This window comes from Zea mays, chromosome 9, assembly GCF_902167145.1.
Source record: "Zea mays cultivar B73 chromosome 9, Zm-B73-REFERENCE-NAM-5.0, whole genome shotgun sequence".
Classification (NCBI taxonomy): Eukaryota; Viridiplantae; Streptophyta; class Magnoliopsida; order Poales; family Poaceae; genus Zea; species Zea mays.
This window is the reverse complement of record NC_050104.1, coordinates 116368352-116385473: the sequence shown is the minus strand read 5'-3', so window position 1 is coordinate 116385473 and position 17122 is coordinate 116368352. Positions and strand designations below refer to the sequence as shown.

At 47.9% G+C, this 17122-nt stretch overlaps 1 protein-coding gene across 1 annotated transcript; it reads left to right on the top strand.

Moving 5' to 3' along the window:
• Window positions 1-258: 258 nt before the first annotated feature.
• LOC100383311 (serine/threonine-protein kinase Nek2) lies at window positions 259-5458 on the top strand. Its single transcript, XM_020543781.3, has 14 exons — window positions 259-683; window positions 1335-1477; window positions 1556-1817; window positions 1907-2132; window positions 2228-2369; window positions 2471-2676; window positions 2952-3027; window positions 3242-3349; window positions 3423-3500; window positions 3582-3746; window positions 3820-3978; window positions 4202-4299; window positions 4392-4548; window positions 4672-5458. The coding sequence occupies exons 2-14, from the start codon at window positions 1337-1339 to the stop codon at window positions 4969-4971; spliced, it is 2118 nt and encodes a 705-aa protein (XP_020399370.1). The 5' UTR covers window positions 259-683; window positions 1335-1336; the 3' UTR covers window positions 4972-5458.
• Window positions 5459-17122: the final 11664 nt, after the last annotated feature.

Genomic DNA, 17122 nt, shown 5'->3' with positions numbered 1-17122 from the left:
TAACTTTACCGAGTGCGGCACTCGACAAAGCTTTCTTTGCCGAGTGCCCGACAAAGCTTTCTTTGCCGAGTGCCCGACAAAAGGCACTCGGCAAAGAAGCCAACACTTGGCAAAGCCTCGGATTCCGGTAGTGTGTGCATGATGACTTGATGGCCCGAAAGCATCTCCAGCTCGCGGCCATGGGCGCCGCGCGTTCATCTGTCTAAGGAGAGGGCGGGCGGGTGGGAGGTCCCATGTGATTCTCTCAATTATCATACAAGGGCTACATAGAAATATCGCTCGGAGTCGGAGCAGATCATACGCGCATATTTGCTCCAATGGGAGATCAAAAGGCTGACAAGTTTTCTTCGTTGGCTCTTTTTTTTTGCATGCGTGTGGATCATCATCAAGATAGATAATAGATATGAATCATGAATGTATAATAATATCCGCTGCTATAAAAAAAGACAGTATGACAGATAGATAGATACTAACATGATGCAGGGTCAACTCCCCTTCGCTAGTAGTTCCACCATACTCATCGTCGTCTACTAGATAGGAGGATCCCGTTTCCGACCCTTCCGATCCAATCAAGAACGGAGCATCCACCATGCATGAACTTTCTCAATTGCTTTCTCCTGCATCGATGATCAGCTAAGCTTGTCTAGCATCGATCACGGGAGGCCCGAGGACGCCCTCTCAAGGTTAGTGCACTTCAAATCAAATGCTTTCTAAATTTTTCCCCATTCAAGATCAACGACCTCATATATGGTTTTTTTTCTAAGGGCACTTTTCATGGGATTCATAATTTTCCAAAGAAAAATGAAATATTTTTCCTTTGGGAAACGGAAATCTCATAATAAAATGGGGTTCCCAACTAGTAGTAAGATGCAAAACTCCCCCGTTGATTTCATAAACACCGAGTTTCGCTACGAACAACCGCTAGGATTATCGTTGCTGCTTCTCTGCGACACCAGACCATTCTAATTATTCTGCAGTTTGTGTCAGCATCTCCAACTGTTTCTTTTAAACTCAATCCCTGGATCCTCATTTAGAGAGCCATTCTAATAAAAATTACTCTATATATCTCTTCACCCTCCAACATTTGTTATGCATCGCGCTCGACACTAGGAATAGAGGATGGAAGCATGCATCTGGAGATCCAGATAAAAAGGCAATCGAAGACCTTCTTCATAAAAAAAAATCTCTATTCCTATCAATACATATAAAGAAGCTATAGGAATTTCTCTCAGTTTGTTGAAGTCGTTGCCAAAAAAAAGGTTGTTGAATGAAATAACAAAAAAAAAATGCAGTATGATATGTTGTATGTGTTTCTAATATATAATATTCAACAGAAATGGAGAGCGTCTTGGAGAAAAAGCTACAGCATCAAAGTTCGACACCAAAAAAGTTGGACATAAACTATTTAAGATCCATCACGAAAAATTTCTCTGAAGATCAAATACTTGGACATGGTGGGTGTGGAATAGTTTACAAGGTATGTATGGATTTCCCAAGCTTTATGCCGTTTAACGAACGACTAAAAATGTATATCTATGTTATGAGAGTGAAACAGGGTGAGCGAGAAAACGGTGAGGTGGTTGCAGTAAAGAAGCTTAAGGTGGACAATGTTGGAAAGGATGACAAGCAATTCATGAATGAGGTTATACATGCTATGGATATATGCCATCCTAATATAGTAAGACTTGAAGGCTATTGTTGCCACACTGAAAAGGAAGTAACGTTTCACGATGGATCTTTTGTTTTGGCCGAAGAGTTTTATAGATTGCTTTGTTTCGAGTATATCCCAAATGGAAGCCTCGACAAGTATCTTAGCGGTACGGAAAATATTCTGTAGCAGTTATCTTCATCCATTTATCTCAATAGGTTGGTAAGCTAATACCTTCCATAATTCTTTGTTTTACAGATGAATCTTCTGGGCTAGACTGGCATGTACGTTATAATATAATCGAGGGAGTTTGTAACGGTTTGCACTGTCTTCATGAGGGTAGAAACATTCTCCATTTGGATCTAAAGCCTGCCAACATATTGCTGGATGAGAACAAGATACCCAAAATTGCAGACTTTGGTCTGTCAAGGCTCATTGATGAAGGAAAAACCCATATTCACACAAAGAATTTAGCAGGAACATGGTAGGAAAGCTCTTCACAAATCGATCCATTTTTATAGAAAATGTGAACTGTTTAATGGTTCTCTTTCTAACTCTGGCACTCATGTTGTCATGCAGTGGATACATGGCACCTGAATACATAGAAAGATACGTTCTTTCGAAAGAGTCAGACATATACAGTTTGGGCGTTATAATAATAGAGATAGTGACAGGGGAAAGGAAATACCCTGTGGGAACAAGTAACGAAGAATTTGTTGAGGTTGGTAGACGTCACAACTCACAAGTGAGAGATTCAGTTCGACCTATTACATGTTTTCTTATCGCCCCGTAATTTTTCTGGCACTCCTTTAAACTACATAGGTGTATGAGAAATGGAGGAGAAGACTGCAGGCAACAAGGAACAAGACATCACTGGAAGAAGAGTGTCAACAAGTAAACCAATGCATTGAAGTTGGGCTGAAATGCATGGACAACGACCCAAAGAGAAGGCCTAGTATAAGAGAAGTAGTTCAGATTATTAAAAGAAGTGAAAATATAGATTCATGTTCAGTTACCACTAGAGATGGGTATGTTCTTTGTCCATATTCCTATCTTTTTGTCTAAAAATGCAGACTGTTACCTCTTGTTTGTTTTTTACCTCATTATTGAGCACTGACAAATAACATTCAGCAAGGAAAAAAAAAGTAGAAATAACAGCATTCCTTAACTTAGATAGAAAATGCCGAGCAAAGACTATAATTTTCCTCCATTAGTTTTTGTAACAGTGCTATCTGTTTTATGTGCTTTGATTTCTTATTACTAGTTTCATATGCTTTGATTTCTCAATGTGGTTATGTTGCAGAAAACATAGGGAGGAATCGGTATATTCAGAATGGAGCGAAAAAATTAATATCCTTGTGTTAGGTTCATCTAAGCAGGTAATGCTTTCATTCACTCATGGGCTTTGGCGCTTTGCTTCGCACATTCTATTGATCAGATTCTATCTTCTATAGTTGGTAGATTGCTTTAGTCTAGCCACTCGCAGAAAAAAAAAGAGATTGCTTTAGTCTGGCTGTATATATCGTAAATCCATCCCCACGTTTAATAATAAACATTCATGATTCATCTGACATGTACCTTATGTTTATGCAGTCTATTGAAGCAATGGAAACTATATGCCATGAGCTAAAAGGCCTGACAGATGTGCCTGAATACATCATTAAAGACGCTGACAGATTGGTTTTGGACTTGACAATGATGGTAAACCGAACACTGTCATGGCAAGGTTACTTTTGTCGCATTGCTCTCTCATCTCTGCTGACCATTGCTTCAGGTTGAAAAAAGCTTCAACTTAACCCTTGCTGGGGCATCTTCTATGCAATTGAAGCATGCTTTAAATACTCTCTTTCAGGTTATACGCGTTCTATCTGTTTTTTACCCCTACTTTTTATTAGAGTAAGTTTTTTTAAATAAAAAGACGGTTATGTTGCAGATTTTTAAAGTCAGACATCTTGCTCAAGCTATGAAGGAAGGTACTTTAGAGAAACTGGTCACACAAATTCTAATATGGATTTCGAGTGAGACGGTTCTCAAAACGGAATTGGATGACGCCCGAGAACTACTTAAGGCTTTAAATGTTTTGATGCTTCACATCTTGGTATGCGAACTTAATATCCATGATATGTTTGTTTGATGGAAGCCCATATGTTAATTTTGGCATTTTCGAGCAGGATAACGTGGACAGGACGTCCATTTTTGTAATTCTAATTAATTTATTATTTCCCTTTGACCCTTCAAGACGGCCATCCTACACGCCATTGGAGCTCCTTGCTGTCACAAATGCGAAAATTTTAGATTTAGTTGTGAAATGTTTAGTTAAACTGACCAAGGTATGTGGGTTTCATTTTTTCCCCTGTAGGTCTTGTTTGGTTATTCCCAATACACATGGATTTGATGGGATTGGAAAAAATTCTTAAGAAGTTTGAATTGTTTGGGATTCAAACCCATCCAATCCCACTCAATCCACATGGATTGAGAGCTAACCGAACAAGCCCGTAGTGAGTGGATCTCTGCAGGATGGACATGACATCTACATAATGTATTGTCCTATAGGCTCTTGGGAGTACAATTAACACCATTGACCTTGATCGCGTTCTTCAAAACATTCACGTCTTTTTTCAACAACTAGGAGTGAGAGGAATGGTGAGAAGGTATGTCTTGAATTTCATATTTTTTTAGCTGTTCAATTCTCATCTTGCCCAACTCATGGAGCAGTTTTTACGTTTTCCTTTGAAAAATGTAGGACTGGAACTTATGACAAGCCACAACGAATGATTAGAACTATAGTGCATGAGCTTGTAAAGCTTCTGGATTCAAAAATAAAAGATCATCTTTCATTGGTCCCTATAGATGCTGAACCTCGGCCATTCATTCTGGGATTAATTGACTTTGAACTTAAGGTAGAATCTATTGCGATCTAAAAGATTTTATGCCCTTTTCTTTCTTTTTTCTTGAGTATTGACAATATCATTTTGTTCTCGTTTTTTTAAAAAAAAGACTGATATATAATTTGATTGCTCTAGGAACTTGCAATGTCGGCGCCATCTCTACCTATGGACCCAACTCATGGGGATGCTGCTACAATTAACAGTACAGATACATCCACCAATTCATCATCACTGGAGTGTATGGTTCTGAGCTTGGAAAAGCTGCCTAGACCAGACAACAACCCGAGAAGTACTAATTTTGGTCGTACAATTACTAAATCGACTCTGGAGACATCACTTCGCGCTCCTGAAAGTACTAGTAATTTGGTAATTCCACGCACATCAGAGGCAGTCGAATCCTTTGCCGTAACGTCTCTTGCGGCGATAGGGCGCTGACATGCAGAGTCGGTCTGGATCTGGCGGCCCGAACATTACGGCAGAGGAAATGCTTCCACATCAGAGATATGGTGGCTTTAGTCTCCTTCTAGGGAGCCTTAGTTTTTCTTTTACCAATAATTTCAGATGGCGCTCAGTGAAGAGATGTCACACATGAGTCTCAAGACAGACAAGGATGCTGCCGACGAGATGAGCTCAACTTCGTCGTACGGAAGAGAAATGCCCTAAATACACGTTGGGTCTTTGGGGTTAACAATAGCTTAACTGTTTGTGATTTCAGCGTGTCACCGTTGGCTTGACACCTTTTCCCCTTTAACTCCATCACCAATGTCCTGTCGATTTATTGATGATACCTCTCTAGAACGTATAGTGATTGATTACTTTGAGCTATGGAACTATCCCAAATTCTGGGCTTGTTGTTTGGTTGGTTTGATTCCATGATTATTTGTGTGAAAGTCTGAATCTACACCTGATCTTGCCTTCCTCAGCTCCTCCTGTTCCTCTATAAGTATCTATAAGGCTATCACCGGTATCTTACTCATCTTTATCTTTTATTTCAAACTACACTTTGTAAACGGTGTATTTTATACTACAAAACAGTGTTTTACACGGCTATATGCACACTCTGTTGACCGTAGCCTAAGGCATGCAATATTTGTCCCCGATGAAAATACTCAAAATACTACACAATACTAAGGGCATGCAATATTTGTCCCTCATGTGTATAATAGAAAAGACCGAAGCGAATAACACAATATATATAAGGATAACCAAGAGATACAAATTTGTCGCATATAAAAGAATAACCGAGAGATGTACAACAAAAGCGGAAGGGATGGACCTTGCGACCAGAGGAGATTAATGAGAACTACTCAATTCTGAAATGACAGTGGTCCCAATTAACTCTGAAAAACAAAATCTCTAACTGAGTAGCTCTCGAGCTAACTAGATGCCCTCCAATATGACCAGAAAACATAGCAAAGCACTTAAACCAGTGAAAAGTCAACACATATAAGAAACACTTCAAAACCCAAAAGTGTTGCTCTCAACCTCGATAAAGATGAGAAAAGAGCACGCACATAAATCATCTAAACCAACTTATGCTTTGATGTTACAAAAAAGTTCCTAGGTAAATTAGAAACTTATCAAAACAAACAAATTGAAGTTGTGACATCCGGAACTCAAAACACCAACTACATAGGCAAAGGTGGCTTGGTTGGGGTGGCCGAGTTTGACCTTTGCTGAGCTAAAGTTGGTCTAGCCGAATTGCTAGGTTGGCTTAGCCAGGATTCTAGCCTGGTCGGAATTGAAGGGCGACCTATCCAGGTTTGCCCTTGTTGGAAATGGTGACGTCTAAGATGGGGTGAATTAAGACTTGTAAAACTTATTTCTAAACTAGACCACAAATAATTCCCTAAAACAAAACCTATGCAAATAACTTAACTAGATTGTGCAAATTAGGTTTTGTCTATGTGTTGCTATCTCTACCACAAAATGAGTTATGCAAACTAAGTTCCAATCATATATAATCTACACTAAGAATAGTAAAAATTGCAACTTAAGTAGAGAGAGTAAAGGCGGAAGATTAAAGAGCTAGTAGAGAAAGCAAACTCTCATGGACGACGTCGTTATTTTTACTGAGGTATCCGGAACCATGCATAGTCCTGACTAATTCTTGTTGGTGCCCCTACGCAAAGGTTAGCCCACACGAGGGCCAAGCACCATGGTCGAGTAACCCCGTAGAGAGTCGTGGGCCTTCTCCACACGTAAGTGGTGCTCCGCTTCCGGCCTCCTCTCGGACGCTCCCCGCTGTCTTCACTATCCAGCTTCCGACCGAAATTCAGCGGGCCTCGTTACCTCCGGTACACGGTGGTGGCCATGACACAAACTTGGTTATCACGATCTCACAATACTCTCGCCCCACTCGGTACAATATTACAATGGCTCACACAAGAACCGAGGGTTGTGGTGGGTTTTTCCTCACCTTCAGCGTCATCACTAGAGGATGGGATACTCGTTTTACCTCTTGCCATAAGGCATTTGTGTGACGAAGGTGACGAGGGTGATGAGGATCAGTGGCTTGAGTCCTTGGAGGTTCATCTTTGCTTGAAAAATTATCTCAAGTCTTGACACTTGTAAGCGTCTTGCATTTGCTCCTCCCCTTTTTGGGTTCAGCCGAATTTGGGCAATTATCTCGGAAATGACCCTTCTCCCCACATGCGAAACATCCTCTCTTTTTTGCTTTTTCCTGTCAATGTTAAAAAGAAGATCATCGGCCTGTAGGGGCACACCCATTAGATTAATCTTGCAAATCATCCTCATTACCTTTCCAAGGTGTCGGACTGTTTCTTCGTCCTCGAAGGATGATGTTGAGGCTTGATCATCTTCTTCATCACCATCATCTTCACCTTCTTCCTCTTCTTCACTTGAAGAACTTAAGCTTCGAGCCTTCTTGTTGTCTTTCATATTTGCGTATTCATCACATGTGAAAGCATATGGCTTTGAAGAAGTTGGCTCTCCTTCTTGACCAATTTTCCATGACATCTCAAATGCCCCGATTTTTCCAATTACAATGGTCGGGGTCATTTGACTCAAGTCCTCCAAATTATGAAGGATGGTGATGATGCTCCCATATTTTCTTTGTGGCAATAATGAGATGATCTTCCTTACAATATTCGCATCACCTAGCTTATTAATTCCAATAGAATTAAGGTCATTGATAATTAAATTCAAGCGAGAATACATATCTCTAACAAGCTCATTTTTTTCAATTGAAAAATAATTGTATTAATTTAAGACTAGGCAATGTTTTTGCTCACGTACATTGGATGTGCCATCATGAAGCTCATGTAATTTAAGCCAAATATCATTAACATTTTTCAAAGTGAATACTTGATTGAAAATATCTATGCTAAGAGATTTATAAAAGCAGTTTTTAGCTCTACCATTTAAATGAATTTCTTTCTCATCATTCGCGGTGAGATTCTCGGGGTTCTTAGGTGGTTTCATCCCATCACGAGTGACTCTCCAAACACCTAGATCAATCGTTTCTAGGTAACAAGCCATTCTAGCACTATAATATGGGAAATTAGTGTCGTCGAAGTGTGGTGGCTATGGGTATCCATCCCCTTTCTTTAAAAAGGGTCGACTCTATTAGCGGTGAAGCTAAAACTTTTCAATGAGCCAAACCAGGCTTTGATGTCACTTGTAGAAAACAGTGACGCCTAAGACGGGGTGAATTTGAACTTCCAAAACTTCTTTCTAAACTAGGCCACAAATAAATTCCTAGAACAAAACCTATGCAAATAACTTAACTAGATTGTGGAAACTAGGTTTTGTCTATGTGTTGCTATCTCTACCACAATAGGAGTTATGCAACCTAAGTTCCAATCCTATATAATCTACACTAAGAATATAAAGATTGCAGCTTAAGTAGAGAGAGTAATTGCGGAATATTAAAGAGCTAGTAGAAAAAGAAAGCTCTCGTGGACGACGCCGGTATTTTTACCGGGGTATCCGGAACCACACAAGGTCTTGTTTAATCCTCGTTGGTGCTCCTACGCAAAGGGTAGCCCACGCGAGGGCCAAGCACCACGGTCGAGTAACTTCGTAGAGAGTTGTGGGCTTTCTGCATGCCCAAGTGGTGCTCCGTGTTTGGCCTCCTCTTGGACGCTCTTCGCGGTCTTCACTATCGAGCTTCCCACCGAAACGTCGCGGGCCTTGTTTCCTCCGGTATACGGTGGCGGCCATGACACAAACTCAGTTGTCACGGTCTCACAAGACTCTCGTCCCACTCGGTACAATATTACAACGGCTCACGCAAGAGTCGAGGGTTGTGGTGGGTTTTTCTTACCTCACTCAACTAACTAGCATTACACTAAAGTAAGCGCAATAGCGGCCTAACTAGCCTAGGCACCTCGCAAAGTACATATACTAATCACTGGATGAATCTCTTATGCACTTTTGTGTTGGAGCTCTTGGAAATGTGCCTCCGTGCTTGGGATATGTTTCTTGTGTTCCACACTCTTCAAATGACCGGTTAGGGGGTATTTATAAGCCCCCACTCCAATTCTAGCCATTGAACAGAAAGCAGACTTTTCTGTCTGTGGGCACACCGAACACTCTGGTGCACACTAGACATGTCTAATGCCTCTGCCACGTCAGCCGACTGTTGAAATGAGTCATTGCCGACCGTTGGGAAAGTTGTTGCCGACCGTTAGCTAGACATTCCGATGCACGCGGGGCAGTCTGGTGCATCAGCTCTCGAGGGTCCATTTGCAGAATTCTCTATGCAGGCTGTCCGGTGCACACCGGATAGTCCGACGACTTCACATTGGATAGTCCGGTGCACCACCAATGCGCTGGTTGACTGTCATTTTCTTGTATTCTTCAATCTTTTCCCTTAGGCTCTTTTGATATTGAGTCTTGGACTTGTGCTTTATATTTGTTGATCTTCCAAGTATCTTTTAGGTCTTCTTTTGAGGTGTTACATCCTCAGAGCCTCAGTCCAATCCTCTTTTACATCTTGTAAACTGCAATCACAAACACTTGAAGAATATTAGTTCCAAAGGTTATGTTGATCATCAAACACTAAAATCACTTAGCCAAATAGGTCGTGGTCTATTTTCCTTACAGTCGTGTTCAACCCCCAAAAATTTTCCTTCAAAAGTGGAGAACACATCGAATAAACTTGGGTCAAGATGAAATTTTGCACAAAGGTTATGAAGTGAGTTATAGGAAGGTTATCCAGAAGATCAAACCCAAACTCCAAACTGAACTCTAGGGATCTAAAAAGTTTCAAACTGAATCAGAGTTTTCTCAACTTTACACAAGGGAATGTATCCTATGCACAAGGCATCATTCATGCACATACACATAGAATCAATCTGTACCCTTCGTCCAATATAATTTGCCTTACGTGTATTACGAAAAACATCTTCTACGCTTTCCTCTCCCACGCCCAGCTATATATTTGTAAAAAAACTCACATGCTCAGCTGAAGGGGTCGTTGAACGAAGGATCCAGATTTATTTTGCGCAAACATGCGTGAAGGGTGTCTCATGTACAAGATATGTTCCCTTCCATAAAATCTTCTCAAATCATGAATATGAGGAATCCGACGAAGCGAGTTGGTAGGTATGTTTCTCTGAGGTGTTGTTTGGTTCATGAAATATGACATAAATGGTAATGGTAATGGTTTACACTCGAGTACCGACGGTAACAAGTTTGAATATGCTGGTATCAATTTTTAGTGTGGTATCTGATTATGGTTGGACTAAAACAATAATAATTTAACGTTATCAGTTATCCATTACGTTACAATTAACAAAATCACCCAAAAGCCAAGAGAAAGTTGATTCGGGAGATTTATTTTATAATATATTCAATGATATTAATTTCGGCGTCATAACTATTGTTCTCCTTTCATATGACATATTCAATAACCAAAAGGGAAATTTGGATCCATACCATTAAAAGATCACCACTTTGGATCCATACCATTACTATCTCACTTACATGTGGGTCCACATGAGTCAATGACATGTGGGGTTCATGGTATATATCTAAAGTTTGGATCTTTTAATGGTATAGATCCAATTGTTCCTAACCAAAATTATAGATAAGGGCGCTCGTTTTGAGAAGGAGAAATATATAGGCTTTGACGTATGACTATGAAGGTTGTTGAAGCTAAGGAGAGATTTTTTACATTTATCATTGTCGGGGACCATAAATAGGGGTACCCCTAAGACTCCTAAACTCGGCTGGTAATCACCATCAGCACAAGCTGCAAAAGCCTGATGGGCGCAATTCAGGTAAAGGCTCCGTCCACTCAAGGGACACATCTCGCCTCGCCCGAGCCCAGCCTCGGGCAGGAACAGTAGACTCAGGCGGATTCACGCCTCGCCCGAGGGCCTCCTCAAGCAACGGGCGCACCTTCGACTCGCCCGAGGCCCAGCTCGGGCAGGCTTCGCAGTGAAGCAACCTTGGCCAGATCGCCTCGCCAACCGACCGTATCGCAGGAGCATTCAATGCAAGGATTGCCTGACACCTTATCCTGATGTGCGTTCCTCAGTCGGCAGGGCCAAAGTGACCGCAGTCACTTCGCCCCTCCACTGACTGACCTGACAGGAAAACAACGCCGCCTGCCCTGCTCCGACTGTTGTGCCACCCGCCAGGGTAAGGCTGACAGCAGCCGAGTCCAGCCTCAGGCGCCATAGGAAGCTCCGCCTCGACCTCGGAAGACGGTCTCCGCCTCGCTCGACCCCAGGGCTCGGACTCAACCTCGACCTCGGAAGACGGTCTCCGCCTCGCCCGACTCCAGGGCTCGGACTCAACCTCGACCTCGGAAGACGGTCTCCGCCTCATCCGACCCCAGGGCTCGGACTCAACTTCGACCTCGGAAGACGGTCTCCGCCTCGCCCGACCCCAGGGCTCGGCCTCAACCTCGACCTCGGAGGAGTCACCGCCTCGCCCGACCTTGGGCTCGGACCGACCACGTTACAGGGGGGTACATCATTACCCTACCCCTAGCTAGCTTAGGCTACGGGGAACAAGACCGGCGTCCCATCTGGCTCGCCCCGGTAAACAAGTAATGATGGCACCCCACGTGCCCCCATGACGACGGCGATTCTTAGCCCCCTACGGAAGCAAGGAGACGTCAGCAAGGTCCCGACAGCCCCGACATCTGTGCTTCTACAGGGCTCAAGCGCTCCTCCGACGGCCACGACATCACATGTACAGGGCATTAACACCTCTCCGACAGCCATGTCGGCATGTACATAGGGCTCTGGCTCCTCTCTGCCGGACATGTTAGCATATTGCTACACCCCCATTATACACCTGGGCCCTCTCCTTACATCTATAAAAGGAAGGTCCAGGGCCCTCGTACGAAAAGGTGGCCGCGCGGGAGGACGGGCTGACGGACAGGCTCTCTCTCTCTCCCTCGCGGACGCTTGTAACCCCCTACTGCAAGCGCATCCACCCTGGGCGCAGGACAACACGAAGCCGCGGTTTTCCCCCCTCCTTGTGTTCCGTCTCGCGCCGACCCATCTGGGCTGGGGCACGCGGCGACAATTTACTCATTGGTCCAGTGACCCCCCGGGGTCGAAACACCGACAGTTGGCGCGCTAGGTAGGGGCGAGCTGCGTGTTGACGAACAGCTTCTCGTCAAGCTCTAGATGGGTAGTCTCCAGCAACCTCTCCAGCCCGGGACGCTGCTCCATTTCGGGAGTCTCGAGTTCATGTCCCTCAACGGCAGCTACGACATGGTACTCCTTCCTCCGCCGCGCGACAACGACAACGACGGCCGTCAGCCCGCCCGGCGGCGGCGGAATCGGCGACGTCTTTCCCCAATGGTGGAAGAGCAGCATCCGGGCCGGTCCCGTCACCTTCCCCGCCGCAGGAGGAGGAGGCGGGGCGACCATGGCCAAGCAGGAGGCGGCACCTCGTTGGCTGTCGAGCGAGTCGACGACGCCGGCGCCCCAGCGGGGGACACGTCGGGTGTTGACCTCGCGTCTGAGACGAAGACGAGCGTCGTTTCCTCGCAACACGCCAACCTCAAGTGAACGGATGACGCCAGCACGCTCGCGAAGGTCTTGCTGGGCGTTAGCCTCGTACCTGAGATAACGGTGCAGTCCGTCCCCGACGTGACTTCGTCACCATCCGTCGATCAAGAGGTACCGTCCGTTTTCCACCCTGTGCCTTTTAGATTCAGCTTCGACCCACCAAGCGACCCCGCTTCGGTGGACGCTTTCATAAAGGCATATCCTAACCTTCCGGGGTACCATATGTGGTCAACCTGGGACCGACTGACGGCCGTCTCGACCTACGGGCCCCCGGGTTCCAAGGAAGATGACGAGCCCGACTCTGGTTGGGATTTCTCTGGGCTCGGTAACCCCAGTGCCATGCGAGACTTCATGACCGCATGTGAATACTGCCTCTCTGATTACTCCGATGGTGGCCACAACCTTGATGACGAGGACTGTGGCCCAAGTCGCGAATGCTTCCACGTCGATCTAGGGGGTCTCGACGAAGGCAACCACCTTGGTATGCCGGAGGACGGCGATCCCCCTAGGCCTGCGCCTCACGTTGACATCCTTCGGGAGCTAGCTGTGGTCCAAGTCCCTGCGGGGGGTCAGGACACACAGCTCGAGCAAATCCACGAGATGTAGGCCAGACTCGACGAGGAAGCAGGACAACTTGTGCAGCTCCGGCAGAACATCGGGCAGGAGTGGGCAGGCCAAGCACCAGCCGGAGAAGCGCGTCATCTGGCCCAGGACGTCCAGCACCGCGTCGCTGACGATACCAGGGCAAGGCTGCCCCCGGCTTCAAGTGGGGTCGGCCAGAACCTGGCTACAGCAGCAATACTACTCCGAGCGATGCCGGAGCCATCCACCACCGAGGGGCGGCGTATCCAGGGAGAACTCAAGAATCTCCTGGAGGATGCCGCGGTCCGACGGGCCGAAAGCTCTACTTCCCGAAGGCAAGGGTACCCCCCGGAGCATCACGCCGTGACTTCCCGATTCATGCGGGAGGCCTCGGTCCACACCGGGCGCGCGCGGGACGCAACGCCTGCAGCCCCGGGTCACCTCGACAACGAGCACCACCGTCGCGACCGTCGAGCCCACCTCGACGAGAAGGTGCGCCGAGGCTACCACCCTAGGCGTGGGGGACGCTACGACAGCGGGGAGGATCGAAGTCCTTCGCCCGAACCACCCGGTCCGCAAGCTTTCAGTCGGGCCATACGGCGGGCGCCGTTCCCGACCCGGTTCCGAGCCCCTACTACCATCACCAAATACTCGGGGGAAACAAGGCCGGAACTATGGCTCGTGGACTACTGGCTGGCCTGCCAGCTGGGTGGAACGGACGATGACAACCTCATCATCCGCAACATCCCCCTGTTCCTCTCCGACGCCGCCCAAGCCTAGCTGGAGCATCTGCCTCCTGCGCAGATCTCCAACTGGGACGACCTAGTCAAAGCCTTCGCCGGGAACTTCCAGGGCACATACGTGCGCCATGGGAACTCCTGGGATCTCCGAAGCTGCCGCCAGCAGCCAGGAGAATCCCTGCGGGACTACATCCAGCGATTTTCGAAGCAGCGCACCGAGCTGCCCAACATCACCGACTCAGATGTCATCGGCGCGTTCCTCGCCGGCACCACTTGCCGCGACCTGGTGAGCAAGCTGGGTCGCAAGACTCCCACCAGGGCGAGCGAGCTGATGGACATCACCACCAAGTTCGCCTCTGGTCAGGAGGCGGTCGAGGCCATCTTCCGGAAGGACAAGCAGCCTCAGGGACGCCAGCAGGAAGACGTCCCCGAGACGTCCGCTCAGCGCGGCACTAAGAAGAAGGGCAAGAAGAAGTCGCAAGCGAAACGTGACGCCGCCGCCGAGCACAGGAACTCTCGGATGCCTCCCGGAGGGGCCAACCTGTTCGACAAGATGCTCAAGGAGTCGTGCCCCTATCATCAGGATCCCATCAAGCACACCCTTGAGAAGTGCGTCATGCTTCGGCGCTACTTCCATAAGGCCGGGCCCCCGGCGGAAGGTGGCAAAGGCCATGACAACGACAAGAAGGAGGGCAACAAAGTAGAGGAGTTCCCCAAGGTCCACGACTGCTTCATGATCTACGGTGGGCAAGTGGCAAACGCCTTGGCTCGGCACCGCAAGCAGGAGCGCCGGGAGGTCTGCTCGGTGAAGGTGGCGGCGCCAGTCTACCTAGACTAGTCTGACAAGCCCATCACCTTCGACCAAGGCGACCACCCCGACCGCGTGCCGAGCCCAGGGAAGTACCCGCTCGTTGTCGATCCCGTCATCAGCAACGTCAGGCTTACCAAGGTCCTCATGGACGGAGGCAGCAACCTCAACATCATCTACGCCGAGACCCTCGGGCTCTTGTAGATCAATCTGTCCACGATCCGGGCCGGTGCGGCGCCCTTTCATGGGATCATCCCCGGGAAGCGCGTCCAACCCCTTGGGCAACTCGATCTGCCCGTCTGCTTCGGAACTTCCTCCAACTTCCGAAAGGAAACCCTCACGTTCGAGGTGGTCGGGTTCCAAGGAACCTACCACGCAGTGCTGGGGAGACCATGCTACGCCAAGTTCATGGTCGTCCCCAACTACACCTACCTTAAGCTCAAGATGCCGGGCCCCAACAGGGTCATCACTATCGGATCCACGTACCGACACGCGTACGAATGCGACGTGGAGTGCGTGGAGTACGCTGAGGCCCTCGCCGAATCCGAGGCCGTCATCACTGACCTGGAGAGCCTTTCCAAGGAGGTGCCAGATGCGAAGCGCCACGCCGGCAACTTCGAGCCAGCAGAGGCGGTTAAGTCCGTCCCTCTCGACCCCAGCAACGACGCCTCCAAGCAAGTCCGGATCGGCTCCGAGCTCGACCCCAAATAGGAAGCAGTGCTCGTCGACTTTCTCCACGCGAACGCCGAGGTTTTTGCGTGGAGTCTCTCGGACATGCCTGGCATACCGAGGGATGTCGCCGAGCACTCGCTGGATATCCGAGCTGGAGCCCGACCCGTGAAGCAGCCTCTGCGCCGATTCGACGAAGAAAAGCGCAGAGCCATAGGCGAGGAGATCCACAAGCTGATGGCTGCAGGATTCATCAAAGAGGTATTCCATCCCGAATGGCTAGCCAACCCTGTGCTTGTGAAAAAGAAAGGTGGGAAATGGAGGATGTGTGTAGACTACACTGGTCTAAACAAAGCATGTCCGAAGGTTCCCTACCCTCTGCCTCGCATCGATCAAATCGTGGATTCTACTGTTGGGTGCGAAACCCTGTCATTCCTCGATGCCTACTCAGGGTATCACCAAATCAGGATGAAAGAGTCCGACTAGCTCGCGACTTCTTTCATCACACCTTTTGGCATGTACTGCTATATTACTATGCCATTCGGTTTGAGGAATGTAGGCGCGACATACCAAAGGTGCATGAACCACGTGTTCGGAGAGCACATTGGCCGAATGGTCGAGGCTTACGTCGATGACATCGTAGTCAAGACGAGGAAAGCCTCCGACCTCCTCACTGACCTTGAAACGACATTCAAGTGTCTCAAGGCGAAGGGCGTGAAACTCAATCCCGAGAAGTGTGTCTTCGGAGTCCCCCAAGGCATGCTCCTGGGGTTCATCGTCTCCGAGCGGGGCATCGAGGCCAACCCGGAGAAAATCGCGGCCATCACCAACATGGGTCCTATCAAGGATTTGAAAGGAGTACAGAGGGTCATGGGATGCCTTGCGGCTCTGAGCCGCTTCATCTCGTGCCTCGGCGAAAGAGGCCTACCCCTGTACCGCCTCTTAAGGAAGACCGAGTGTTTCACTTGGACCCCCGAGGTCGAGGAAGCCCTCGGGAACTTAAAGGCGCTCCTTACAAGCGCGCCCATCTTGGTTTTCCTCGCTGCCGGAGAAGCCCTCTTGATCTACGTAGTCGCAACCACTCAGGTGGTCAGCGCCGCGATCGTGGTCGAGAGACGAGAAGAAGGGCATGCATTGCTCGTCCAGAGGCCGGTCTACTTCATCAGTGAAGTACTGTCCGAGACCAAAATCCGCTACCCGCAAATTCATAAGCTACTGTACGCGGTAATTCTGACACGGCGAAAGTTGCGACACTACTTCGAGTCTCATCCGGTGACTGTGGTGTCATCCTTCCCCCTGGGGGAGATCATTCAGTGCCGAGAGGCCTCGGGTAGGATTGCAAAATGAGCGGTGGAGATCATGGGCGAGACAATCTCGTTCGCTCCTCGGAAGGCCATCAAGTCCCAAGTCTTGGCGGACTTTGTGGCTGAATGGGTCGACACCCAGCTTCCAACAGCTCCGATCCAACCAGAACTCTGGACCATGTATTTCGACGGGTCGCTGATGAAAACAGGAGCGGATGCGGGCCTGCTCTTCATCTCACCCCTCGGGAAGCACCTCCGCTACGTGCTGCGCCTCCATTTCCCGGTGTCAAACAACGTGGCCGAGTACGAGGCTCTGGTTAACGGGTTGCGCATCGCCATCGAGCTAGGGGTTCGGCGCCTCGACGCTCGTGGTGACTCGCAGCTTGTCATCGACCAAGTCATGAAGAACTCCCACTGCCGCGACCCGAAGATGGAGGCCTACTGCGACGAGGTTCGGCGCCTGGAAGACAAGTTCTACGGGCT